The sequence below is a fragment of the Microtus oregoni genome, unplaced genomic scaffold (genome assembly GCF_018167655.1).
Source record: "Microtus oregoni isolate MIOR12 unplaced genomic scaffold, Mior012 000019F_ref0000042, whole genome shotgun sequence".
NCBI classification, from domain to species: Eukaryota; Metazoa; Chordata; class Mammalia; order Rodentia; family Cricetidae; genus Microtus; species Microtus oregoni.
The window spans coordinates 31637018-31664814 of NW_024543078.1; the positions used below are offsets into that span (position 1 = coordinate 31637018).

Here is a 27797-nt window from a genome sequence, read left to right on the forward strand (position 1 = left end):
CCATTTCAGATAATGGATAGTCTTGGCATGTGTTCACACTGCTAAGTTAATACTGATTCTTGACAGCTCCCCCAAATTAGCCATGAACTGATGAGTTTACATGGACATACTGTTAGCAAGGTTTCTGGGTACATCACTATTTGACCCCTCCTGCACCACTAACTCTCCTTATCGTGGTTGATTCCATCCCAGGGAGAAGGAATTCAAGCAAAAACAAATATCAAAGCACTAACCTAATTCAAGTCTGTGTTTGCATTAGGAGAAAATGATCTGTAATTTGTAAGCCAATTATTTATATGTAAATAAATGTTCTAAGGTTCTTGAAAGCAATTTGCTCTCAGAATGAAGTTAAACAGGCCCTTGAAATCTCATCTGTGCTGATAATTGACTTAGAAGATTTTTTTTACTTCATAGACAAAGCCTGAACTACCTTAGCCACCTCCTCGGTGGGATGTAGATCAATAGCACTTCTCAATTTTCAGGTAATGTCAGGCCCTAGTATGGTGATGCTAGTTAGCTCCAGAGTCATTAAAACCTGTTCTTGTCCGCATACACTGTGGTCTTATAAAATTATAGAGGCTGGAAGAGAAACCAAGGGAAAAAGGAACAAACAGAAAGAGAACAAACTAGAACATTTCCCATCATGCGAGGATCAAACACACCTGTTGGAAGTCTGGCATGTCTAGCAAGGCGGTAATTTTAAATTTGTGAAGAAACTCAGGGAGCTGTTCCAGGGCATGCTGGGCTCTGGTAAGGATGGAGCTGAGGCTGGAAATGACATCCAACAGGGAGTTGAGCAAGCCATTTGCTTCAGAGGGTATCAGAGTCTTACAGGACAGCAAAAAAGAAAAAAAAAAAGAAAAAAAAAGAAATGGAATAATCAATACTATTTCCGGTCTCACAAGCATCTTCTAAGCAGCGACAACTTTGTGTCTTGATCTTATCCTCTCCTGAACATCAAAGGTTTATTTTTTTTATACTCTATAAAAATTCTGTGTTGGAGTAGATGTAACTATGTTTTTGCAGAGCACATTAAATTATAGCAGTATTGTTAAAATACAAACCAGCAACAAATGGTTAGAATTTGAATCACTTTCAAAATATTTCTTCTTATCTTTGAAATGACTAAGGTGGAAATTTGAGAAGAGGCTCAGAATAAAACAGTGTTTTTGTGTGACTCATGCTCCATCACAGTGCTCCTAACACCCTGGGGCGGTGCATGAGCAAAGAGAAGCCTGGAGAGATGAAAGGATTCCTGGAGTCCACCCGAGAGAGCAGTTCAGGGCTGCAAATTAGACCAGTGAAAGTCCCCTCTGAGACCGACTTCTGCTCAGGTCACCTGACACACCACCCATCTCGCTCCTTGCTTGCATATCCCCCACAATGCAGACTCTGAGAACTGTGGTCCTTTTCTGTCTTGATCATTTATGAAATGAAGATAAACTATATCTGCAATATTAGTTTTACAATTAAGTACTTTATGACTGACCACAATAACTTAGCAGGCAGCCCCTCTGTCCACAGGTGAGAAACATCAGAGGGATCCCCCTCCCTCTGAAGGTCATCTGCATCCTGAATTTTCAGCTTCCGGGCTGACGCGAGAAGCCCAATGGTCACTGCTTCTTAATTCTGTTCTCTGGAGTCTTGAGGCTCTACAGCTGCTTTGAGGCCAGGAGTCACAATTGCACACTTCCTGTTGTGCCTTGTTAGTGTGGACATTAACTCAGCACACTACCAAAGAAGAGACTGGGGAACAAAAGACCACGTGAGGCTTTTGGACGTTCCCTACCCCCACTTTTCTCCTTAGGGCTGTCATTCAGAGGACACCCCTTGAAGCCACTGACTTGTGGTAGGAAGTAAATGGGACTCTGGCATGGGAGATGCTGACATAGTTGAGCCTGCTTCCCCACAGGTTTCTGGGGTTCACTGCCAGCAAGTGAGGTACTTGTGAACTGAAGTGGTTTGACGCTCAGCAGAAGTGCATGTGCCTGTGTGCTATGGAACACCCTCCCATCTCCAAACAATGTCACATATCGGTGAGCACTCATCAAGTTGTGCGTATGGAAGGGCCTGATAAAGGGAGCTATTGTTAATAATGTCACCTTTGCTGCGTCCCTGAAGATAACATCCAATCTCATATATCTTTCTACAAAGAAATCCTGGCAGGTATGATGGCCCTTATCCAAGTACTTAGCTGTCCCTGAGAAGCACTATGTGGGCATGCTGGAGCAGGCACTACCTTGGGCTAATGAAACGTTGGATGAGGGGATATGAGGAGCAAATAGAGAGCTAAGCTCCTTGGCATGTCAGCTAGAAGTGTCAATACACCAAGACCAGAATCTAAAGCATGGAGGCAAGTCTTGACTTTAAAGTACACTTATCATAAATATAGTATTTGTTCTTGGAGACTGTGTATATATGGTTATAAGGGTATGGATGTGGGGAGGTAGATGAACATTTCCAGAGGTTTCCTGAAGTTCCAGAAGGGAAGAAGACCACAAATAGCTGGAAATGCAAATCTGCTCTTTTCTGACCCAAGACGGTTGGCCCGAACATGGAACACCAGCAGCCATGTTGGCCTGCTGCAGATCTGAACCTTTCTGATGGCATACGTGACATATTGTCAGGAGTAAACAGTAGAACTTTAAGAAAGACATGGGCAAGGGCAGGGAGAGAGGGTGCTGGGAATTTGCATGAAAGCTCGTATGTGGAGATTAGGAAACCTTTCCAGAAATGGTGGCTAAGAATAGGAAACAAGTCTGGGAACTGGCGCTGGGCAGGTGGGAGCTGAGACCGGCACCAACTTCCGACACGTAGGTCTTCTCTGAGGATGTTATGCTCGTGTTCTGTCAGCCTCTCCCAGCTTTGGGGAGGGCTGTTGTGGATCAGATGAAGAGCTGGTATACGGAGGGGCACAGGGATGCTGTATTGTCCACACCCCTCTCTGGCTTTCCACAGTTGCCCTGGTAGATCTAGATGCATCTAACAGACAGAACAGACACCACAGATCCAGGCAATAAAGAAGGTGAGGGCCACAGCATGGTAGGCACATCTGCCTTGGCAGCTTAGGAATGAACCAGGCTCAACCCTGCTTCCTCAGATACTCGGGATGCCGCCTCTTAGCAAGGAGAGAGATTTGACTATAGGGCCTCATGACATTTCTTTCTGGTGTCCCTCTCCTCACTACCATGTTGTGCCCAATGTTTCAAAGACCCTGACCCCATGGACACTTGACATGATCTTCTAGACATCCATTTATTTGACAAAATCTCACTGAGATGCCACTCCCAACCCCATGTGACTGAGGCTGCCACAGAAGCCCTGATTGTTGGTCCCATGCTGCAGCTAGTATTAGGACAATGGGTCATCCATAGATTAAAACAACCTGAAGGCCAAAAAAAAATGTATATATAGTATAGATATTTTTCTTATCAGTACTCCAAAGGGAATGCAGTAGTAACAAGTATTTATATAGCATTTATTAGCTCTTGGGTATTATACATGCTGTAGAGAAATCATAGCATATAGAAAACATGCTAGCTGTTTTTGTTTTTTTTTTGGTTTTTTTTGTTTTTGTTTTTTTTTTTTTTTTTTTTTGTCAACTTGACACAAACCAGACAAAGCTGGGAAGAGGAACCAAAATTGGAAAACAATGCTTCCATTAGATTGACAAGTAGGCAAGCCTTCGGAGCATTTTATTAAGTAGTGATTTACGTGGGAGGGTTCAGTTCACTGTGGGCAGTACCAGTGGTCCTAGAAGCTGTAAGTAAACCAGGCTAAGCAAGCCACAGGGAGCAAGTCAAGAAGCAACACTTGTCCACGGCTTCTGCTTTGGTTCCTGTCTTGAGTGCCTTCAAAGATGAATTACGACATGAAAGTGTAAAGTGTAAAGTTGCTTCTGGTCGTGGCAGTGACCACAGCGACAGAAATCTGAGATGGAAGATTACACATACGTTCTATACATCACACCCTTTTCTAGAAAAAAGGTACCAAACACCCTTGGGTTTGAGGTCTGAAGGTGCAGACAAGACACAGCCAGTGAATGGTCAGCACAACCACAGGAGCAGCTACCCTGCCGGGCCCCACTCCCCCAAGGACTCCGTCCTTACTTTGTAAATGAAGTGCCTCAGGTTCAGGTTCTGGCCCATCATCACGAGCAGAGAGAACACTTGAGTCCCAGGCAGGTTGCAGAGCTCCCTTGTGGCGAACCAGGATTTCTCATTGTTGGGAAATGTCAACAGGAGATGAAGACTTTCCTCATCACACTTTCCAGACAAAGCCACAGCAAGGACACTGGAGAGAAGCTGCGGAGGAGTGTATGGATCAGAGGGAAGCAAGGCCAGCACAGATTGAGCTTCAAAACCCCCACCCCACCCCCACTTTCCCAAGAAAAAACAAACCCCTGGAAACTGCACGCTGAAGACTCACAGACACAGTCCCTCTGTTAGCTTTTCATGACTGGGACAAAACGGCCCAGCAAACACCCAGAAGGAAGCAAGGCTTGTTTTGCTTCATGGTTAGAGGGGTCTTGCTGCACAGTCTACAAACCTGGTGAAAGCACCCCTTGGTGGGGTACACACGGGGGAACCAAGCTGATCACTTCATGGTGGCCAGGAAATGAAGAGAAAGAAAGCTGGGCTGAGGCTCCCAATGTCCCCTTTAAGGGCATTAAGGTCTCAGTCCCTATAAACTAACTTCCTCCAGCTAGGAAGCCACCTCCTGAAGGGACCATGCATTGACAGCATGAGCCTTTGGGGGATCAACCTGTATCCAGAGCATTGCAGAGGCCAGCTCTCTGTTCCATTTCCAACATTCTAAATGGAACCGTGTTGGAAATTGAGAGTCACTGTCTGTGCGTTCAGCTTGCCTTTGCTGGCGCACTGATAGCACTGGCGTGGAACCTTCCATCCCTCTCTCTCTCTCTCTCTCTGCAGGGCTCTGGAGCACCCACTGGCTATGCAGCGACCCTGAGGCCACCTGTCCCAAGCTCTTGGGCCTTCTCCGAGGAAGCCGCTTCACTTTTCTCTGCTTTCAGTTTGTTAGGTCTTTCCCTCTTTGTTGTCATCGTGTAGGAAGCTGGCATTTTTAAACCAATTTTTGCCTCTCTTAACTTCTAGATTGAAAAAAGGATTTCCAAGCTTTCCATGGGTTCCTTAGCAAATAAAAGCATCCAAGCTCTGAAGGAGGCCCTGAAGACAGACTCTATCTGTTCATACGCCATTGGTATTCCATGACACAAGGACTCAGGGGCCTCCTCACTGAGGCTCCTCTTTCAGTCACTGAGCTTGTAACAAAATTACAAAGAAAACAAAACACAAGCAACTAGACACCCTACTGCACGTTTATACTACCCTGGGTACAGCTGCTGAAACGTACCTAAGCTTGCACTCATTGTGTGATCCCTAATCATGTGACCATAAGAAGCCTTGAAGTCAGGCAAATGGATGGAACTAGAAAACATCATTTTGAGTGAAGTAACCCACACCCAGAAAGATAATTATCACATGTACTCACTCATAAGTGGCTTTTAAACATAAAGCAAAGAAAACCAGCCCATAAATCACAATCCCAGAGAATCTAGACAACAATGAAGACCCTAAGAGGGACATACATAAATCTAATCTACATGGGAAGTAGAAAAAGACAAGATCTCCTGAGTAAATCGGGAGCATGGGGACCTTGGGATAGGGTTGAAGAAAAGGGGAGAGGTAGGGAGGGGAGCAGAGAAAAATGTAGAGCTCAATAAAAATCAATAAAATTTTTTTTTAAAAAAAGAAGCCTTGCAGTCAAAGAAAGCTCACTTGGTGCTTCCATGCACTACAAACTCATTAAGACACAGTACAGTCTATCAGTCAGGGATCCCCAGAGACTAAAAGTAAGAGACAGAGACACAGAGAGGGGACTTCTTTTGGAAACCTGGATTGGGGAGCTGAAGAGACAGCTAGCCAGATAAAACACGCTCTGAACAAACATGAGGAAGGAAGTTTGTTCTTCAAACCCCAGTATCTAAATAGAACATAGCCATAATAGCCTACCTATAAACCTAGAACCAGGAGGATGAGTGAAAGGGGAAGACTAGAGACAAGAAATCCCAAAACCAAGCTAGCTAGTCAGACTTGCTGAATCAGCAAGCTATGGTTTCCAAGAAAGATGTAGCCTCAATGAAGACGGTAGAGAATGATGCCAATATTTCCCCCTGACCTCCATTCACACATAAACTCACATACCTGTGTGTGCATGCACACACACACACACACACACACACAAATTTGCATACAAACATGCAAACACACGTGCAGTAAAAAAAGAAGAATAAACAGAAAGGAAGGGAAGGCAGGAAGACAGGAAGGAAGGAAGGAAGGAAGGAAGGAAGACAGGAAGGAAGGCAGGCAAGATTTATTTTAGAGAAGTTGGCTCAGGCATTCTGGGGACTTGCTAGAACAATTTATGTCGTGGACCAGATGCTGAGCTCCCAAAGAGGAGCTCAAGTTTAAAAAGCACCCAAAGGCTGCATCCCCTTCTCTTCAGGGGACCTCAGCAGCTTTTTTCTTAAGGTCCTGAATGATTTAGATGAGGCTTGTCATGTCAAGGAGAGGAATCCACCTTAAATAAAATCTGATTGTTTAATATTATTTTCATTAAAAAAAAAAAACCTACCCTGACAGGGACATTAGAATAATGTTAGCTTCACATGTAGCTAAGCAGAAGGCTTTTCTGTATAAGGCAGCTTCATAGCTGTTTCCAGATGTGCATGGAAGTTCCCAGGGATCCCAGAGGGTGTGGGGAAGAAAGCCAGGGACAAACAAAAGGAGACGGGACAAGAGACAAAAAGTGGCCATCAACCTGAGGCTCTAGAAGAAAACAGAGCCCAACGTGTTACCTGCTAAGCAGCTGTGGACACGTGTGAAGTCTTGGACATGTGTACGTATGTGTTTGAACAATGAGAATGCGTTTGTTTAGTCCCTGTCCAATTACCCGTGGATCCATCTATTTAGGTGACCACAGTCGTTTATGGCGATGCAGAGAAATGTACATAGATAGGAGCGAAAAAAAAAAAAAAAAAAAAAAAAAGCCTCCGTACTGCAATAGGCACTGCATAATCCACTAGCTCGCTGCAGTCCCTCCCACCATAGAACATCAGCGACACCTGGTGGCTGCTTGATTTTAAGCAGGCAGCAAGGCCAGAACTTCAGAAGACGTGAAAGACTACCGAACTGAAGTTATCGTGACACTTTCGTACAGGCACCTTTACACTGCTGCAAACATATTCCAGCCTCTGCCAGGGCTTCCTGTTAGATGCTCCACACTGCCATGTTCAATCCACAGCAGCCACGATTCCCACTGAACACTGCCTAGTTAAAGAAATGTCAGCGCTGCTCCGCTCTCCGTGGAGGGCCCCTCCTCCTTCATCCCCACATCTCCAGGGCATGTCGTATCCAATGAAATGCAGTTGATACTTTTATCGAAAATAGATATCGCCCTTCTTGTGATAAGTAACTTTGTGATACTAGAGTTGGCATTTTGGATTTCTAGCGTTTTATCTATTTCTTTCTTAATTTAGATTAACTGTTAATGAGTCTACTAACTACGCTTGCGTTTAGCCCCAATTAGTCGGAATTGACATGAAATTAAATTTATATGGGAGCCTGAGCAAATGTCAATTGAAGCATTTATGTGTTTAAAAAAAAATCAGCTAAAGATTCAGGTAGCAAGGGGCCAACATGGTTGCCATCCGCTCCCATCTCCACCAATAAGCAATTCCCCTCCACCAATTTGGCAAGTTAAGAGATAAATAACACATGGCGTAAGGGTTTTAACTACTCCTCGTTCCGTGTCCTTACCCAACCCTTCTCAGCCACGCTAGGGAACCCTGAGCCCGGCACTGCTCATCCGCTAGGACCACACAACATGACCAGAGTACACAGTGACTCTCCGCCATGGTAGATTATATATTTTTAAGTAGCTTTCTTTGGAGATTTGAGATTTATGACACGTTTGGAACCATACACAAACTTAATGGACTTCGTGAATTAGGGTGAGGAATCACTAAAATGAATGCTGCCAGAAACCTCATCGTTTCTGTCCCAAAGGCAGGCAATGTGACCAAGTTACATCACGAGGTGTTGACATCCTTCAGGTCCCTGCCCGCTCTCATATGCTCCTCTGCTTTTAACTACATCGTTTGTGTAGACATCCTTTCCCCCAGCCATGGAACAGGGAGGAGGAGGCAGAGAAAGGTGTTAGGGCGCCTGCAGTTGGGAGGGTTCCTTCCCAATGGAAAGCAGCCCTGTACCTTTGAATGGGAAACGGTGGCTTCTAAGATGCTCTGGATGGTCTCGTCTGAGATGTGGAAGGAGGAACAAAGGTCCTCGGTTAATCTGCTCAGGTTCTTCATCAAGTCCTTTACTTTTACATCTGAAGAATACACAAAAGGAAAAAAATTATAGTAAATTTTATGGTAAATTTTCAGAAGTTTTATTGATTTAAAACAAAATTTGATGTTGTGACCTAAATAAGAAGTTTCCCTTCTGGTGCCCAGCTTATAGTAGACACTAATTAAAGATTTCCTCTTCTAAGGAGATCTGAGATTACTTCTTATTTAAGTCAATAAGAACTTTCGGTTTTGTGGTCTCATCTAGTTAGTTGATGATTGACTCTGGGTCCTGAATGGTTTGAGACTTACTTTAGAAAGGACTCTTTCTGAATAAATAGTGATCATGTACTCAGAAGACCTAGTCTTCACTTCCTTAAATAAGAAAACCATCACCTAAGGATGTGTGAGAATTTGTCACACGTCATAGTGATGTTGCCATGTGGATACTGTGTGAGTTTTAGGAGCTGTGTGGATGGGACAGAGACTCATGGGATCAAGTGGTTCGTGGAAGGACGAAAGGTCAGTGAAAAATCCAGACAACACAGGATTCCTACCTTTGCCTGACTTTTGGGACCTCAGGACCTTGGAAATGTCTTTCTGAAGCCTGAACCCCAGCAACTAGCCATGTTCTAAATTATTCAGTTGGTGTCTTGTTTTGTTTTAGGTAACATATAGCACAACTCTTGTTTTTGTGTTCTAATTTATTAGAATTAAACATCAAATTTTATTTTACTTTGTTTTTTAAATTAAAACATCACACCATTTCTCCTCCCTCTCCTCCCTCCTAACCCTCTTCTGTCTCCCAACCCCTCTCGAGTCAAGGCCTCCTCTTCTTTAACCTTTGACAACTTTCCTTTCTATGTTTTATTTTAACATATACTGGGCTGAAATGCTAAATTTGATTTGCAATTGAGCAAGTTTGGAAACCACAAACCTTCTGTGACTGTGAAATTGCTAAGAAACATCAGAACAGGAATCTTTGTCATCCAGGTCTCCTTAAGACTTTTGATCAACCTAAAGTGACAGCAAATTACAATTAGACAGGATAAAACAGCAGAAGCAAGGCTGGAGTGAAAAACCCTGCCTCAGTTCCAGGAGCCAGGCTGGAAAACACAGGTTCCCTCTGATAAATGGACACCCTCTGTCCTCTGATACCATCTGTGTGTGAGTTTCATCAACACCAGGGCTCCAATACGTCCTCACTCAGTCCAACCCAGCAAATGAATCAGGGTGATGGCAATAAGACTCACGATAAATGGCTTCTCGCAGATGTAGGAAACAGATAAAACAGACTACAGTGTCTCTGAGAAATTAGTGCAGCCACCGAAAGTACTCCACTTCCCCGTGTCTACGTCATCTGCAGAACGTAGAGCCCCTGACCTTCTCCTCGGGGCTCACACTTCTAGAACACACTGAAAAGTTTGAATCAAGTATGAAGATATTTGAAACCATTTGACTGCTCGCATATTTCTATTTAATATCATACTGACATCCTGGATCATAACTCCTGACCCAGGGTCTTGCTCATTATAAAGTTCACCTGATACAGAAGTTGCTCTTGTGTTTTACATTTAAACGTGTATTTGTGGAAAGACATGTGGCACCAATGTTATCTGAAATCGGTAACTTAAGCACACTTCTTGCTGAAGACTGAGAATACTAGGGAGGGAGCAAGCTCCTGCGACACTGACCTGTGCATGTGCTGCTGAACTGTTCCCACCAGGGGCTGCCGGCACGTGCAGCCTTGGCTAGAAGCATCTTGCAAGCTGCTTTTGAAGCCTTCCAAGGCGCTGGAAAGACTCTTGCTAAGACGTTCACAGTCCAGCTGATCAGATGAGAACCATATCTTTCCCATTTCCTAGAAAACAGGAGGTGACAGAGGTCACGATATTGAGGCTGGTTCTCAGGTAAATGTAGACTTCCGGTTATGTCCCGAAGCGGCAGGAACAGGCCTATTTCCTCTGCGCATGCGCAGTAATAGAATCGAGCCCAACAGCTTCCTCTGCAACGCTGGACAGAAAGCACGACACACCCTGTTATCTGGCACTAGGTTTTCAGAGCCCAGTTTCCAGCTCCTCTGGGTGACTCACAATTCAACAGAAAAAAGTAAATAAAATGTCAACATGAAAAAAATGGCCACAGACCTGGTAATGTAGAAACGGTTAGCACGAAGAGCCAGTGTATGAGGTCTACACCGCCAGTCACGGAAGTGCAAGTAAAACCTGCAGAGAGATTTTATCCTCAAATCTTCTAAGCTGTCTATTATTTGAAATGCAAGGAAGGATTATGTTGAAGACATGGAGTAAAGGGACCCTGTGCAGGCAAAGTAGTCCTGTCATTAAAGAATATAATATATGAGTTCCTCAAAACTACTGTACATCCCAAAAACAGCTCCGGGGTCTGTATCGAATGGAAGGGAAACCAGAAGTGTGAGACTGTCCACCTTCTGCTCACTGCAGCATCATACACAGCGAGCAAGACAGGGAATTGACCTGAGGTCCTCTGGGAAAAGAACTGATAAAAACAAAAAGCCTTACATGTACTATAAAATATTATCCAGCCATGTGAAAGAAAGAATCGTGCCATCTGCATAATATACATGAATCTAGAAGAGATGATAACTCAAATAACTCAGTCTCCAAAATGGAAAGAAAACTAACTGCACTAAGACCAGCGAGATGAAGATTGAGATTTCAGCACTGTGGACCACACAGTGCTTTGGCCGGAGCAACCTTGGCCGGAGCAACCGCAGAGCACGCTTGTGCTGGAATATGACTACCCAAGAGATGCCCTATCATACAACAAAAGTATATGCTCAACTATGTTCATGGCAGCATTGTTTGTAATAGCCAGAACCTGGAAACAACCTAGATGCCCTTCAACAGAAGAATGGATGAAGAAAGTATGGAATATATACATATTAGAGTATTACTCAGCAGTAAAAAACAAGGACTTCTTGAATTTTGCATACAAATGGATGGAAATAGAAAACACTATCCTGAGTGAGGTAAGCCAGACCCAAAAAGAGGAACATGGGATGTACTCACTCATATGTGGTTTCTAGCCATAAATAAAGGACATTGAGCTTATAATTCATGTTCCTAGAGAAGCTAAATAAGGCGAATCCAAAGACAAACACATAGGCATCCTCAGGAATATTAACCTTCATCAGGCAATGAAAGGAGACAGAGACAGAGACCCACACAGGAGCACCGGACAGAAATCTCAAGGTCCAAATCAGGAGCAGAAGGAGACGGAGCACGAGCAAGGAACTCAGGACCACGAGGGGTGCACCCACACACTAAGACAATGGGGATGTTCTATTGGGATCTCACCAAGGCCAGCTGGCCTAGGTCTGAAAAAGCATGGGATAAATCCGGACTAGCTGAACATAGCGGACAATGAGGAATACTGAGAATTCAAGAACAATTGCAGTGGGTTTTTGATCCTACTGCACGTACTGGCTTTGTGGGAGCCTAGGCAGTTTGAATGCTCACCGTACGAGACCTGGATAGAGGTGGGCAGTCCTTGGGCTTCCCACAGGTCAGGGAACCCTGATTGCTCTTCGAGCAGATGAGGGAGGGGGACTTGATCGGGGGGAGGGGGAGGGAAATGGGAAGCGGTTGTGGGGACGAGGCAGAAATCCTTAATAAATAAATAAATTTAAAAAAAAATAAAAAAAAAAGAAAGGACACCCAGCTTCACCCCATTCTTCACTTAGACGTCCACTATTGACATCCCCACAGATGCAGCCTCCTTCCCCACCCCCTTCACTGCTCTGCCATGGGTACTGAGGCCCGGCTTGTTTCCAAATGTCCCCATGAGAGCAGAAAGGAGATAAATGGCAGCAATGGCAGGCACACCCCTGCAAGACCGAGAGGGCGAGGCTGTATCTCTGTCCATTTCTAGCATGTTCCTTTCATGTGCTGTGCTTTCTCCTGCCCCTGAGAGTGAGACTCTCGTCTAACATGTCAGAGACCTGATGCCCCCTTCCTCCATAGAGGTCTCTCCTGGCACCATGCTGTGCTGTGACAAGAATATCAGGTGCAATGCGCATCGGCTGACACGCTGACCCACTTGCCTCATCTCTTCGAGCCTCTCCGCACTGTATGCACCCGCCTAGCCCTCCCAGCTCATCCTGAGTCACATGCACAGATAAGACTTCTATTGCTAGTGTTATTCTTACGTTTAACAAAACGCTAACGTTGACATAGAAAGAATTGCAGAGAGATAAAGTGGACAGCCCTCTCCAGTAGCAGGGAGTGATAAAGGACATATTCCAACATCTTTAAGTAAAGACGGACCAGGCTGCAGGTAAAAAGTATCGAACATAAAAACTGGCACTTGACCTTGTTAATCTACAGCCTTGAGCAAGTGAAGAGCCACCACGTGTCAAAGGTAGCACACAAGCCCTCCTTCTCTGAGTGAAGCAGGCCTGCATCACCCAGGGACTAAGCAGAGGAGTAGGCACTGTTGGGTCCAAAGAATTAGACTTGGGGAAGTGTTCAGAAGCCCCCAAGCCAACCTGCCATTCCAGCCACGTTCCCTGATTCTGGTCAATGCACCAGTGTAAATCTGTGGGCATTAATGTCTTTTAAAACCTAATTTCAGGTTTCTACTTAGCCCAAGACAGTTACTTTCTGCTGCTGGGATCACAATGAGGGAGCGGATGCAGAGCTGACATTCAGAGTTGTCTGCCTGTGGATCATGTGCATTGGTGAGTGGAGCCCCCTGCTGGTACTAAACAAACCGCACAGTAGAATACTTAGGCATCAAACCGTTAAACATACCATCAAACCCTTTGCCTACCTCATCCTAACCTAGAGAAACCCCATGAATCACCCAGAGAGGATTTACATTTCCGAAGGACTTACACACTGAGTACCCTGGACCCTCTGTGGTAGCTAATCTCAAGGCTGCCAATTGATATTCCTACCATGAGGAAATCACAGCTGAGGATCTGTTTCCCTCAGACTGGCTTCTGGGCATGTCTCTAAAGCATTTTCTTCACTGGTAATTGACAGAGAAGGCCCAGTCCTCTATGGATGATACCATCCAAGGACAAGAGTGCATAAGAAAGCTAGCTGAATGCAACCCGGAGCAGCGCAAGAGGCAGCTTTACCAGAGGATTTCTGGTTCAGGGTCCTGCCTTGGTTTCCCCTGAGGATGAACCCTGTAAGCCAAATGAACGGTTTCTTCCCCTACGTTGTTTTTGGTCATGGTGTTTATCACAGCAACAGAAAACAAACTAAGGCATGCTTGCGTCCTCACATGAGCAACTGTGTGCTTTTACCACCAAAGCAGGGGCGTCTGCTCTTTATCCAGTCAGAGTTCCTAGCGCGCGCGCGCGCGCACACACACACACACACACACACACTGATTTGAACTATGAATAATGCCTTGGGGTCAGTTGCTTCAAAATCTGGGCCATGCTGCCCATTTTATTATCATAAACTTCTCTCAGCATTCAAAAAAATAAGATTTGGGTTTTTTTTTTTCCACATGTAATGCAGCTGAATTTGCCTTATCTAAATAATGCTTAAGGCCAGAAGTTTTTCCAATTCAGGTCTTTCTGAATAGTGGAATATCTCAAGTAGGAGACTGCCCGCTCATTTCCCAGACCCAAATAATCACACAGAAACTATATTAATTACAACACTGGCCAATAGCTTAGGCGTATTCCTAGACAGCTCTTACATCTCCATCTGTGTATCATCACGAGGCTGTGGCCTACTGGTAAGGTTCAGCATCTTTCTCCTTTGGCAGCTACAAGGCATCTCACTATACAGCAGCTACAAATCATGAGATACAGTAAGGCTAGAAGCCTACTCTAACTGTACTCTATGCACACAGTCTCAAGGCATCCTATCTAGCACGTCAGCGCACCTGTACTTTGACTGTGGTATGTCATGTATGTATTTTTAAGTATGGTATCATGTTGGTACCCCAAGTTTTAGATTTTGAAATATATTGGGAATTTTTAGATTATAGAAGGTCTGTCTTTTCCAAACAAAGGTGTGCACAGTCTGAAGCTAAAGGAACTATTTAAATATATCAACACAAAAAAGAAAACTCTAGGGTTGCCGGGGCAGTTATCTGGCGGGCTCCTCGGGGCTTCACCCTGACAGACCACAGCTCTTGCCACCTTCTCATGCTTCCTCAGGAGAGCAGCCTGTTAGGCCCTCGCTACATCACTGAGATATTATCTAGCAATGCATGGTCCTGTCGGTTATGTCTCTCCGAATCACAGGAGAACCCAACACTGAATTGTGACGAAAGGGTCACTTTACCACAAAAACAGCAAAAACTCGGAACTGTGCCTAGATAAAACCCAAGTCTTTACCTTATTTCTAGAAAAACACTGCCATTATTCCAGCTTCTCAGGGACTCTGGCCTTTAATTTATATGAATGGGCCCCATATAAAAATCACACTCTAGTTCACTCTAAGTTGGAGCACCTGGGTGGGATTCCTGAGTATCTGTACACGTTAATGAGGAAGGAAACTGCCAGGCAGGGTCTCATCAGCTGTCGGTCTTTGGCATCTGTCAATGTTCTCAGCTACTTAAGGCCACATGGAACAGCAAGTATTTAAAAACTACGTTGCTAAGGTAATGGCTTCATCAGGGGAGGGGATGCTGGGGTTTGGGACCCTTTGGGCCGATGATTTAACAGCATGCCATGCACTCCATGGAAACAGCATTTTTCAGACATAAGAAGACTGATGCATATATGGAACTTACAGAAATAAGCTGTGATAGCACACATGAGACCCGAGCAAGGTCAAAACAGAAAAAATTCCAGCACTGAGAAGGAGAAGTGTACAGAAAGCCCCATCCCTAACCCGTACACCATTTGCAATTTATATCTGCTGGGAAGGAGAAAATCAGGTTTCCCCAACAGAATGCCACTCCCTAGCAGGACATATGCCCAGGAGCAGCTGGCCAACGCAAAAGGGACTCCATGTTTTTTCTTTCGTGACTTTTATTTTCTATTGTTTCATTTGAATATTTTTGCATTATTGAACTTTTTGTTCATTTAGATTTTCATTTTGAGAGGGGTGACAGGTGTGTAAAGGAGAAAAAGAACATGAAGTTGGTTGGGTAAGAAAGCGGGAAGGATCTGGGAGGAATCAGGGGAAAAGAATATGATCAAAATACACTGCATAAATAAAATGATTAGCAGTGGGAATGGAAAGGAGTAAGAAGCAGGGGATAATGAGAGTGAATATGATAAAGTATATTATATACATGTATAAAATGTCATAATTAAGTTCATTGTTATGAATAATTAATATGTGCTAATAAAAATAAAGAAATAAAAACTATCTTTCCAAAACATAAATTATAAATAAGTGATAGACAATAAACTGGTAGATGGGTCAGTAGGTGGGTAGGTGGGTGGGTGGATGAACAGATGGACAAGTGAATAGATGGACGGATGAATGGATGGTTGGATGGATGTACAGGCAGATGAGATAGATGAATTAATCAGAAGGAAGGAAGAAAGGAAGGAAGGAAGGAAGGAAGGAAGGGGAAGGAAGGAAGAAAGAGAAAGAGAAGAAAGATGACAGACAGATAGACGGATAAACCAACAATCTGAGAGCATTTGCCAGTTCCCTGGTGTAAACATCCCACTTCCTGCAAGCATGATGTTACTGAACACAGAGCTAGGAAGCCCTGCTCAGTAGCAAGCACACAGCAGCAGAATACCACCCTCATACAGATGACACAAATGTATATGATCTCAGGACAAAGGCAGTAAAATATATCAAAAACTAGACAGCTATGTGTCCCAAGTACTTGTTGCTTTTGTTCTTAACATATTTATTTAATCATATGTGTCTATAGTTTGAGTTTTAATGATGCAACTGATTAACCACCACTTGTAAAATCCCTAAGACTTTACCAAGCAGCTCTTGTAGCTGACTACAAAGCCAAGCTCTGCAGGCTGACAGTTCTGCAGGGCTGATGCCCATTGTGACCACACAGCAGAGGCCCATTGGTTCTGAGGACCAAGCTGCAACTATTGAGTAACCCCACTCCCTTGCCTGAGCCAACACCACTGCCTTGCCTGGACCATAATGAATGCAAAATTCTCCGAAACATAAAAGAAGACAAACCTGGTAATGGTGATGTACCAAAGTGACTCCTTGCATAACAGGTAAGATCAGGCTCCTCATCCCCCTGCAACTCAGTATAGCACACAGAATGTCCTTAGTAAGAAAAGGGTTTTCTGCCAGAAGAAAGAGGAGATGTTAATAGACAGTCCTCTCTTGACCTGTCCAATCTCAGAAAATCATTCTTCAAAGATTCGAAACGATACAAATTTCTAAACATTCCTTAAATCATCAAGATGCATAAGCAGATAAAGGTACAACTTTAACATTTAAAGCATTTTAGTTTTTAATGCATATATAGTAAGTACACCTCTGCATAGAGTACCCTGCCTTTCTCTACACACACCCAGAGAGTATAAAATCACTAAATCAAGATATTTGGCTGTGGCAGTTTGTATAAGAATGGCCCCATAGACCCAAATGTTGGAGTGTTTAGCCCCCAGGTGGTGGAATTGTTTGGGAGGATTAGGGGATGTACCCTCGTTGGAGGAGGTGTGTAACTGGAGGTTGACTTTAAGTCTTCAAAAGATCGTAGTGTTCCCAATTAGCTTCCTCAGCTTTGTGGTTGTGTCTCATGATGTCAGCACTTAGCTACGCTCCAGTGCCATTACTGCCTGCTACTATGCTCCCTGCCATGTCATGGACTTGAACCCTCTGAAACTGTAAGCCCCAAATAACCTTTCTTCGATAAGTCACCTTGGCCATGGTGTCTTATCAAAGCAACAGAAAAGTAACTAAGAGGGCTGGAGAGATGGCTCAGAGGTTAAGAGCACTGCCTGCTCTTCCAAAGGTCCTAAGTTCAATTCCCAGCAACCACATGGTGGCTCACAACCATCTGTAATGAGGTCTGGTGCCCTCTTCTGGCCTGCAGGCATACACACAGAATAATGTATACATAATAAATAAATAAATAAATAAATATTTTTAAAAAAGAAAAGTAACTAAGACATTACTAGCTCTTACTTCAGGTATTTAGTGTTTCCTGGTGCTGAGCACATTCAGAGACTTCTCACGTAGCTGTTCTGAAACACACCACTGGCTGTAGTAGCCTCCCGGAATAAACCAGTAGTAGAAACATAGTTACTCCACTAGGTTGTAAAATATCATAATTTGTTCCTTATATCCAACTGCATCTCTGTCCCTGACAGACACCCTAGCTCTGGAACCTCTGGTCCCCACCATTCTACTGCCCATTTCACTAAACCAGTGTTTCAGCTTTTACATATATGACTTTGCAATGTGTAGCGTTCGGTGTCCAGCTTCTTCACTCAACACAATGTCTAGCAGGCCCATCCATGTTGGTGCAAATGACAGAAACCCATTCTTTAAAAGGCTAAATTTCATACCATTATGTACAAATATTATATCCTCTTTATGTATTAATACTATGCTGTTTCAGTCTGAAATGTAAATAAAGATCTGTCCGGGCTAAATTAATTGAATAGAAATCATTTGCAGTTTCTGCCTCCCCAGCACAGCCTCTTTTCCTGTGCCCCTGTAAGAGGAATTCCCATTCACCGGCCCTTCTCACACGCTCTCTGGGAAGGATACCCATTGACTATGGTTTGCACAGACTTCTTGCCCATTGTCCTAGCATGGTTATAATCATTCCACTCTTTCATTCCCGGAATGCTCTTGTGGGAGCATGAATTGCATGTGTCCACTTCCCCATCCTCCACCCCTCTCCAGTCGTATCTGGAAACGTCCTTGGCATTCCCTTGCCTTGGTCTCCACACCTCCACTCTACTTCCTAATAGATTCTGGGTCTCTGTACAGCACCCAAACTGGTCAAACCCTGGAGATTAACATACTCCCGGCAGGTACTAGCCATATGCCAACTACCCCTGCCATATCATCTACCTTGAGTTCAAAAAGAGCCGGTCAATTACAGAAATCTGGAAAGTTCCCTGCTGTGCCCCACGTTTTTCTCCAGCTACTGACCACCTCTACCTCCTGATCACTCATAATCCAAGCTCCTCATGCCCCTATCCCCACCCCATGTCTTCTGCAGGGGATTTCTGTCTCCTCTCTAACTAGCTATCTCTCCAAACTCAGCCTCACCTTTCCCTTCCCTTCCCCACCCTGCCCTGCCCTTCCCTTCTCTGGCTGTCCAGGGCCCTGTGAGTTCAGCTTACTGCACACTCTCCCAGGGGCAGAGTCTCACCTTTGCTTTCAGATACGCTTGGCATTTAGCACATGACTAAGTACCTTCTAGATGCTGGGTCACTACAGAAACCAAAGTATGATTTTATGAATAACCAAACTTGTTAACTTTCATATAGTAAAAGTTCTTAATGATAAATAAATTCTTTTAAATGTCTTAGTTTGGGCAGTATACTAAGAGAACACATCCAAACCAAATAGGCTCCACCTTATCCTAGCATGAAGGTACTCTATTGCAATCCTAGCATCTAGGAGGCTGAGGCAGGAGGATCCTGAATTTACTGCCATCCTCAACCACATAGGGAGACACTGTCTGCCCAACAAAGAAAGAAAATAAAAAGAGGGAGGGGGAGGAAAGGGTGACCTTGCCCTGCACTTCTTCCTAGTCAGATCACAATGATGTGCTTATAAGGAGGGGTACCAGGCTTCTGGTCACCTCTCTGTCCTCTCTCTGTCCCCATTGCGCAGCAGACCCTCCAGGCATCTCCACAAGACTATCTAGCAGTCTTGACACTAGCAACAGCTCAACTCTTACCTGTATCCTCTGCCCTCTAGGATGCCCTCTTCCTCCACCCCCCTTTGCTTCTTCAAAGCTTTGCTCCAATCCCTTCTACCTGAGCATGCACCTCTTCTGACCTTGAAGACACATTAGAGATCTTCCCTGGCTTTCCAGGTCTGCCAGCCCTCACTAGATCTCCACATTGTTCCCCAAGCCCTATTGTCTCCACCCATCTCTTCAGCTGGAAAGGTGCATGTCCATGTGTGTATGTGTGTGCATGTGTGTGTTCATGTGTGCATGTGTGTGTGTGTGTGTCCCTGTGAATGCTGGTGCTCATGGAGACCAGGTGAATATTGGGTGTCTTTTTCCATCCCTTTTCCATCTTTTTGTTCTAAGATAATAGCTTTCACTGAATGTATGGCTAACTGACTAGAGTTACTCTCAGCAAGCTCTGGAGATCCACCTGTTCCTGCCCCCTCCCCAGCACTAAGATTACAAGCACCCACAGCCACAGTCAACTTTCACATAAGTGCTGGAGATCTGAACGCAGGCCTTCATGCTTACACAGCACATACTCAGCCCACTCAGCCCTCTCCATCCCTGACCTTGAACCCCTCTTTCCAAGCATGACTCAGGCTCTCTGTTCCTAAGTTCACTAATTTGTGGTATGAGGACAATAAAATGGATGCCCAGTGACAGTTTTTTTTTTCCTCTTCCATGAACTTAGCAGGCTCTGACATGATCTCCGCTGTCATATTTAACACCAGAAGGAACAGAAAAATGATGTTGAACTTACATCTGTGACAACAATGACATTAACAACTCCAACAGCTCAACTCCTTGTGTGACAGAAGATCTAGCTGCCTGTCCAGGTCCATTGCCCTCCTACTTCCCCTGATGAGAGCCTCCCGGTTCTGCCCAATCTCCTACTCTCCAGAACAGGGTCTGCCCTAGTAAGGAAAGTGAGGCAGCTCTTTAAACAACAGACACACCCAAGTGGAACATATATACCAAAAATTAATTTCTAACATCACTTCATGTGTTATATTAATTTAGCATCTCTGATGCAGAATGGCAAATTACATGGAAATCCAGGTACCAGTAAGTGTTTCCATTCATTGCAAATTCATTACTTTACCCAACTGTGAAATGTCAAAATAATTGCGCCTTCAAACATGGCTGAATTTTATACGCCAGAGAAAGAAGCAGAGAGAGATTTGATTTAATATCCCCAAGCATGTCTCTGCATGGTGAGATTTTATTGAGCATCACGCTGTGTGATTCTACATGTAATACTTGGTGTTTGGCAATACCGTCTGTGTTTATAGACATCTCCAGCTGGAAATGGAAATGTAGGTCTCCCCTGCACAACAGTCTTCAGGCTTCGGGTGCATCATCTGTGTTCACTTTGGCCCCCTGTTCCTCACTTTTTTATGTTTCAATCCAAAGGGTTAGCCAATTCCTGGGTTCAGAGAAACATTCTTACTGTGAGGAGGGCAGTGAGTAGACCAGAACTAGCTCAACTCTCCCAAGAGCTGTTCTCAGTAGCCTGGGGGCTGCCTTTCCCATGGCAGGCAGGGAGCCCCAGCCTCAGCCTGGGCTAGAACCAGGGAAAGAGAGCCAGAATGTGGGCACCACATGCATGTCCCCAGAAAGGCCCCAGGGAGATCACGGGTTTACTCTCTCCTCCTCTTTAGTCTTCTCAACTGTTCTTTGAAACAGAAATTAGTTCACCCTCTTTGAGGCTCAAAGAGATCCTTCTGTATGCCCTGTGTTCATCAACTAGCATGAAGCCCTGAACTCCAGTCTATCTGATATCAAGTTCTCTCCCCTTCCCGTAGACCAGTGGCCATAATGGCACTGAGCAAAGTCAAGTTTAATTCTGTGCCCGAAGACACTCTGCTCTGATGTGGGATGCCATTCTGTATGCTGTAAATATATTTTATTACCACTGGTTAATAAAGAAGCTGATTTGAGGCAGAAAAGGCAGGTAGGGAATCTAAGCAAAGATACAGGGGAAAAACGGCACAGAGTCAGGGAGACTCCAGCAGCCTCCAGAGAAGCAAGATGTGAGGTAATACCATGGCCACGTGGCAATACATAGAATAACAGAAATGGGTGAGTTTAAGTTGTAAGAGCCAGTTAATAATAAGCCTGAGTAATTAATATTAAGCCTCTGAGTGCCTATTCAGGAACTGGCGAGCGGGAGAGAAACTTCCAGCTACACCGCCCAGCAATGCCTTCTGGCACACAGAGCTGTGTTATCTTTACTTACAAGTGAAGAAGGCAGGCCCCAGTGTGCCCATCCCACAGCCTGGACTCACTCAACAATCCACTCAGTCCTTTTATAAACATCAGTTGAATATCTACCATTCTCATGTCAAGATTCTTCCAGACTCTAGGTATCATGTCAGTTAGCACACAGACACATCCCTTCAGCTGGCACGCCTTCACTTGGGTTTATTCCCCGTGGTCTACTCTCATCTAACCTCCATCCTCACCCACAGTACCCTCCTCCAGCCAACACCACTGATCAGTATCAACAATCACATTGCTTTATGAGTGTGCATTTTTAAAACAAAATATTAGAGGGCTAGTTCCTGCCTGAGTCTCACTTCTTCCTCCTTACACTTGCAGACAGATGCTCTTCCACACATCTGGATCCCAGCCATGGCCACTTACACAGGCCAGTGAATCCACTCTGAGGCTAACGACCCTTCCTCTCTGATGAGAGACTTCTGTGTGTATTCTTATTCCCCTTCTAGGGCAAACTAGACTCCTCTTTGGGATGTCCTCCCCAACCCCACAGCCTGTTCACTTGCACCAAATAAGAGCCCAGAGTATGCAGAAGTCCCTTCCAGTGTTGCTTAAGCTAAGTATTACCACACAGACTGAATGCTTAGGAGGATCGGGGACAACAACACCCCACACAAACAGCTTGCACACTTAGGAGTTTCATGACAGGCAACACGAGTGTCTGGGGGCTCCTGGCTTCTATTCAGGAACTCGCTCATTCAATAAAAGAATTTCAGGCCAGCATTTCAGGTTCTATTTACACAGCCTTTACAGTCAGGGAAAGCATGTTCACAACAGTACACACGGGCTGAATATCATGTTATAAAACTGTGATCCCAGCATTTGGGAAGCTGAGGACCAGAAAGGCAAGTGTAGGTTTGGAAGGGCTATGCAGCCTGACTACAGAAGGGCCACTGAGGTTGGGAAGGGTGAGCCAGACCTCCGTGGACCTAATCGCTAGGCTGAGAAACCTATGGTTTGTTTTAAAAGAAACTCGGAGTCGATCTATGTATCTCTCTGACAGTCAAGCTGTGCTAACTGGGACAGGGCAATTAGAAGTGCTTCTTACATAAGTATCCCACCTGCAAAGATGATGAGCACACGCAGAGCCATCCTCTCCACTCTGTGCAGCATCTCCACAGCTTCCGAGGGCTTCTCCAGCTGCCGGAAAACTTGACACATCTCAAAAACACTTAGGGAAAACAGATCGTGGTGTTAACGGATAGATGCGTAACCTCTGAGCATGGCTGCTGCATAGAAGGTTAAGTCATGTGTAAGAACTGTCTCCTCACTCTACTGTGTTTATTTTGCACAAACAAAAGAGTCATGCAGGATACTAGGCTGGACCTCTAGGAACCTTTCTGCTTTCTATGGCAGTTTGATTACTGCTCCTTATAAACTTGATGTCTGCTTTCTCTTCTTGCTCCATTCTCTTGAGATGCAAGAGTTGGGCACTGAAGGGGTGAGAATATGACAGCCATTGAAAGGACAAAGCCTGCTCTTAGTAACAGCGTAGCAGATTGAGGTGGTAGTGTTAAGTGAAATGAGTCAGGGACAAAACAACATAGATCATATGTCACCATTCATGTGGAACCTAAAAGAGTTGATCTCATAGAAGTTGAGAGCAGAACAGAGGCTTCTATAGGCTACAGTGATCAGGGAGAGGAGAGAGTCCCAGTTAGGAGCAAATAGTGTTGTGTTCTACAGCACAGTGAGATGGATACAGTTAATGGTAACACCTTTTAAATCTCCAAATAGCTAGAGAAACTATGTTTCAATGTTTGAACTCTAGATCGTGATTGTTTATACCTAATCCATGTATCAAAGCATTACTTTGTTCCCCATAAATATAGCTCAACCAAAATTAAAATAGTAATTTTTAAACATGATGGGTCATATGTATGTTGAGGTGCATGCCTACAATCTCAGCACTCAGAAGATTGGCTCTCAAGATCAAGGCTAGCAAGATGGGGCTGTGTAGCAAAAGCCTGTGTAAAAATGAGGGGGAGGAAGAAAGAAAAAGGAAGGTATATAGATGTATGGTGGGAGTTTTATCTGTGGAGAACTGAAAAATCTCAGGTGAAAGCTGAGATTAGAGAATGGAGTGCCCAGGATTACCTCCAGTTTGGAGGCAAATCCCAAGCAGAACACTACACTCAAGCACCATAGTTTAAGGATCAAAGACAATGAGGAGATAAAACAGGAGGCTTTGGAAGTCAGCATTTAAAATTTGAAATAATGAGACATCTGTTCCACCAAGTAAGGATATCTTTCCAAGCCATAAAAAAAGATCATGTTCAGAATACAGTTCTGTGGCAACAAAACTGACAGGAAGTAGGTCAGCCTGTCCGGTGGTAAATGAGAAAATATTTATGTGACATCTCTAAGTTGCCACATGAAGCTAAGAGAAAAGTGAACAGGCAAGGATCACAGGACAGCCAGCCTTGCCATATCCAGGAGTCACAGCTGATGCAGCGGCAGCACCCTGGGGTCCTGTACATCTAAAGGCACAAACCCTCCAGCCCAAAGCAACAAGCTAATGCCAGAACTTTATTTGGTGACTCTGGAACTCTGAAGAACAAGTTTTCCAGCAGGGACTGGCAGCACACACCTGTGATCCTAGCACTTTGGAGGCTGGGGCAGGATTATGAGTTCAATACCAGTCTGTTGACGTAGAATTTGGGAATGGGAAGAGTAGAGGTAAATCATGATTTAGAGCTGAGTTTCAGGAGGTCAGGAGTCCTTAGCTACCTATTTTTATCCTATGGTTAGTTACAAATGCAAGCACCATCTTGGGACTGAACTGGATGGTTCACCTTCATGACTACATGCCCAATAGTGGTACCCAGGGCTGCTGTGATTATAGGTATGCGCTGCCACACCTGACTCATCACTGTTTTCCAATTCATTGTGTTATTTTATGGGCATGTGATGACTATACATATTAGTGAGGCACACAGCAGAAACTGTGATACATGCATAAATGCGCTGGTCAATCTAGCCTCCCAAATACTATGCACATATCCAGTCCCAAAACAACTGGATCCAGGACAAAGCTTTTGCTTTCGAAATTTTTTTAAAAAAAAAAAGAATCCAAATCATACTTGGATGCCAAATAATGAGGTAAATGGGGCAAGAAATTGTTGACTTGGACCATTCTGTGTGGATGGATGCTGGCTTCAGAGTGTGATGGAAGTTGAAGTTGAGAAAATCTGCTTACTCTGGTTTGATGTGAATCCTTCTTGATTTCTACAATAAGAAATAAATTAAGTAAAATAGGAAATTAGAATACCTTTGATGGGCTTGTGGGACTCTCTGCCAGTGTTCAATCACTGCAAATAATGCCTTCAGGAATTTCTGGAAGTATGACATTGATTCGTAGCCATGGGGAATTGCCATCATTTCTTCTTTGGTCCCTCCATTCTTTGCTGATGTAACATTCTGACCAGTAGCTGACTTAGGAAACCTGTTGCCATCTGAGTAAAACAAAGTGCGTGTGAAATGTGCCCACTGAGCGTTGTTTGGGGGCAGCCCTTCCCTTGAGGGGACTATTCTGCTGAGACCAATCAGGACTTCTTTTGCAAGCTGATAGCGAGTGGCGTTCTGAATCAATGACAAATTGGAAAATAAATCTTGGCTTAACTCATCTCCAGAGTCACTTTGAATCCCACTGGAGGCCTCTACAACTGACTCTATGGTTTTTAAAAGGTCATTTGGGTGCTGGGCAAATGTCAACAGAAGATTAAAAATATCCCAGTTATCTTCCTTTAAGCCATTCGAAAGAGCTTGTAAAGTGAGATCAATCACCATTTTCAAGAAAGTCTCTCTTTCTGTGCTGTTCTCTGTTAACACTCTATATAAAGAAAGGATTACTTCCTGACTTCTCTCCTGTCTCAGGGCCTGAGGATGATGGGTAGAATGAAGCTCATAAAGCTTCAGGAAGTCCATTTGGTTTGTAATGTTAATTATAGGAACTAAGCAATCTAGACTCTCTGCCCACAAGTTAGCAGCATCCGTAGAAACATTTTGAGTCCTGTTTTTAATCACCACCACAAGATGCTCCAAGTCTCTCAAACTGAGTTTTGTAGAAATTAAATTTTCAGCCATTTCTTCCCCAATCTCAGAAAAGTCTTTGGATTGGTTGACGTATGAAAGGACGCCGCTAGATGACATGCTGAGAACATCAGGATCCTGGGACATATTACGGGTGACTCCGATCATCGCGAAGCTCAAGTCAAGAAACGGCATCAACAAAGCCTTTGTCTTCTCAAATATGAAAGGAGCTACTTTTTCCGAAGTCATTATTTGCTTCACGTGATCTTGAGAACTTTGTAGCACAATGGAATACAAAGTATCAAGGATTTTCCAGGAGTCCTCTGTACTAGACATGGACAGCTCTCCCAATATTGTAGCCATCTTTCTCGAAACCTTTTTGGCTAGATTGAGAAGTCTCACCATGGAGTCCACTGATGAGGCAAGACCACCCAGTTCAGCAGTGCTATTCACCAGCATGGCCAAAGTTCTAGAAATTTCCAAAGCCTGCTCTAGGGCACGACTTTCTGCACCCACTTGGGAAATGGCACCAAATAACCTCAGAGTTGATTCCAGCGTTTTTCTGTTTCTTAGAGCGAATGAACTATTTACAACAGAAAACAACTCAGTTAGCTTAGCAAGTGCAGTGTGCTGGAGCATGGGGGAAGAGGAGTGGCAGGTCAGAGCAGGTGAATGGAAGAGAATGTCCTTAATATTAGCCATTTCTACATAACTTTCTCTCACGAGGTGGAGAACAGACCTGAGATTTTGGTTGAGTTTGGAGAGGCCCACAGAATTATTAACCTGGGAGAGAAATTGAGTCACTATGGTAAAGAAGTCCAAGTGGTCTTCAGTGTCAGCATTCACCATAGGCGCCCTTGTATGGGTGTGAGATGATCCTTTCAGAACTGCAGAGAGTTCCCTGTTGTTGAATGAAAATGAGTTCTTAATCAGACGATACATGGTCCTGAAACTTGAGACAATGTTCATCAATGTGTCCTCATTCAACCAGGTAAGGAATGGATCCAGTTTCAGAATTTCAAGAATTTTATCTCTGGGGACAAAACTGAAAATATATGTATTTTTAATTTCATATTTTTAAATCAGTAATGGAAAGATTAAAAAATGATATCATTATTTTATTTGCTTTACAATAGTACCATCGACTGATGATATTGAGTAAAGAGTTAAGACTCTAAAATAGCTCCAGAAGAAGCCTGACACCTTGCTATCAAATAGTGAAAGCAGGAAAGGAATTCCATAAGCACTATTGTGACTATTCTTTGAACTCAACAATCTGAAAAGTCTTGCTTTTTGCTTTTAGAAAAGAGATCTAGAAAGACTATACAATGGTTCTGTGTTTACTTCTAAAATAAGATTATTAAGCCTTACAAATAAGGAAAATATTGATAAATTGGCTACATTAAATTTTATAATGCTTTTCTAACAATAAAAGCCATAAAGAAGAGGAAACAATTAGATAATTAAAATATATATATATATATCATTTAACTAATAAATAACTAGTATCAAGAATATAAAAAAAATGTCAACAATTATCACAGACAAACTGTAGGAACCCCAAAACCTAAAGAGAACTTAAAGAAGAAAAAGAAGGCCATTCGCAAAGGACAAAAATCTTAGTGGACCAAAGAATACATTCTGAGTTTCTCAACTTTAAGAAAACAACATTTGAAACTCGAATGAGATTCTGCCATAGTCTCACCAGGTTCACAGACCTAGGTTCATACGAACAGTGCCAGGCATGAGACGGGAGCTACAGGAAGCCTCACACTCCGGTCAGAGTGAAAATCAAGCCCAGATCTCCTGAAATTTTTTTTAAGGCTGGGGTTGTGTATATACTACATTCCACACCAGAACTCTCGTCATGTGTATTTACAAGACAAAAACACTTCTATTTGTCAGTCATCCCCATCCATGCTCATGTCATCAACTCTGGATAAATGTATCAGGCCACAAACACACTGAAAGGATAAAAATAGGAAGCAGACTTGTTAGGAGAAAGAAGGGGTACATGCGGGATTAATAGGACAATAAGAAACAGTCTCCCTAGACAGTGGTTCTTAATGTAATCAGTTATCATCTGAAAAGGAAGGTCTGTTTATCTTGTTCTGAATTTTAAAAGTACTGGCAGATTGCTTGGCGGATCTATGATGCCTGTGATATGTCCCCTTGACGAGGCTGACTGACCACCAACCCCAACACGCCCTTTCCTCCCAGTGTCTGAGCTGGGTGGACTACAGGAGAAATTCCCTTAAAAGCATTAGATGGGAAGTAGTGACCATTTTGTAATACA

The 27797-nt window shown here is 43.8% G+C and overlaps 1 protein-coding gene across 2 annotated transcripts in view; it reads right to left on the bottom strand.

Moving 5' to 3' along the window:
• Window positions 1-27797, bottom strand: part of Abca13 (ATP binding cassette subfamily A member 13) — a 398914-nt gene that overhangs the window by 288894 nt on the left and 82223 nt on the right. For both annotated transcript variants that reach the window (XM_041669712.1, XM_041669711.1), the window contains 8 exons: window positions 24741-26546; window positions 22531-22640; window positions 16495-16607; window positions 10066-10232; window positions 9309-9388; window positions 8294-8415; window positions 4110-4304; window positions 663-827 (listed from right to left, as the gene is read on the bottom strand). In XM_041669712.1, coding sequence (XP_041525646.1) covers window positions 663-827; window positions 4110-4304; window positions 8294-8415; window positions 9309-9388; window positions 10066-10232; window positions 16495-16607; window positions 22531-22640; window positions 24741-26546 — 2758 coding nt within the window. The remainder of the gene's footprint in view (window positions 1-662; window positions 828-4109; window positions 4305-8293; window positions 8416-9308; window positions 9389-10065; window positions 10233-16494; window positions 16608-22530; window positions 22641-24740; window positions 26547-27797) is intronic.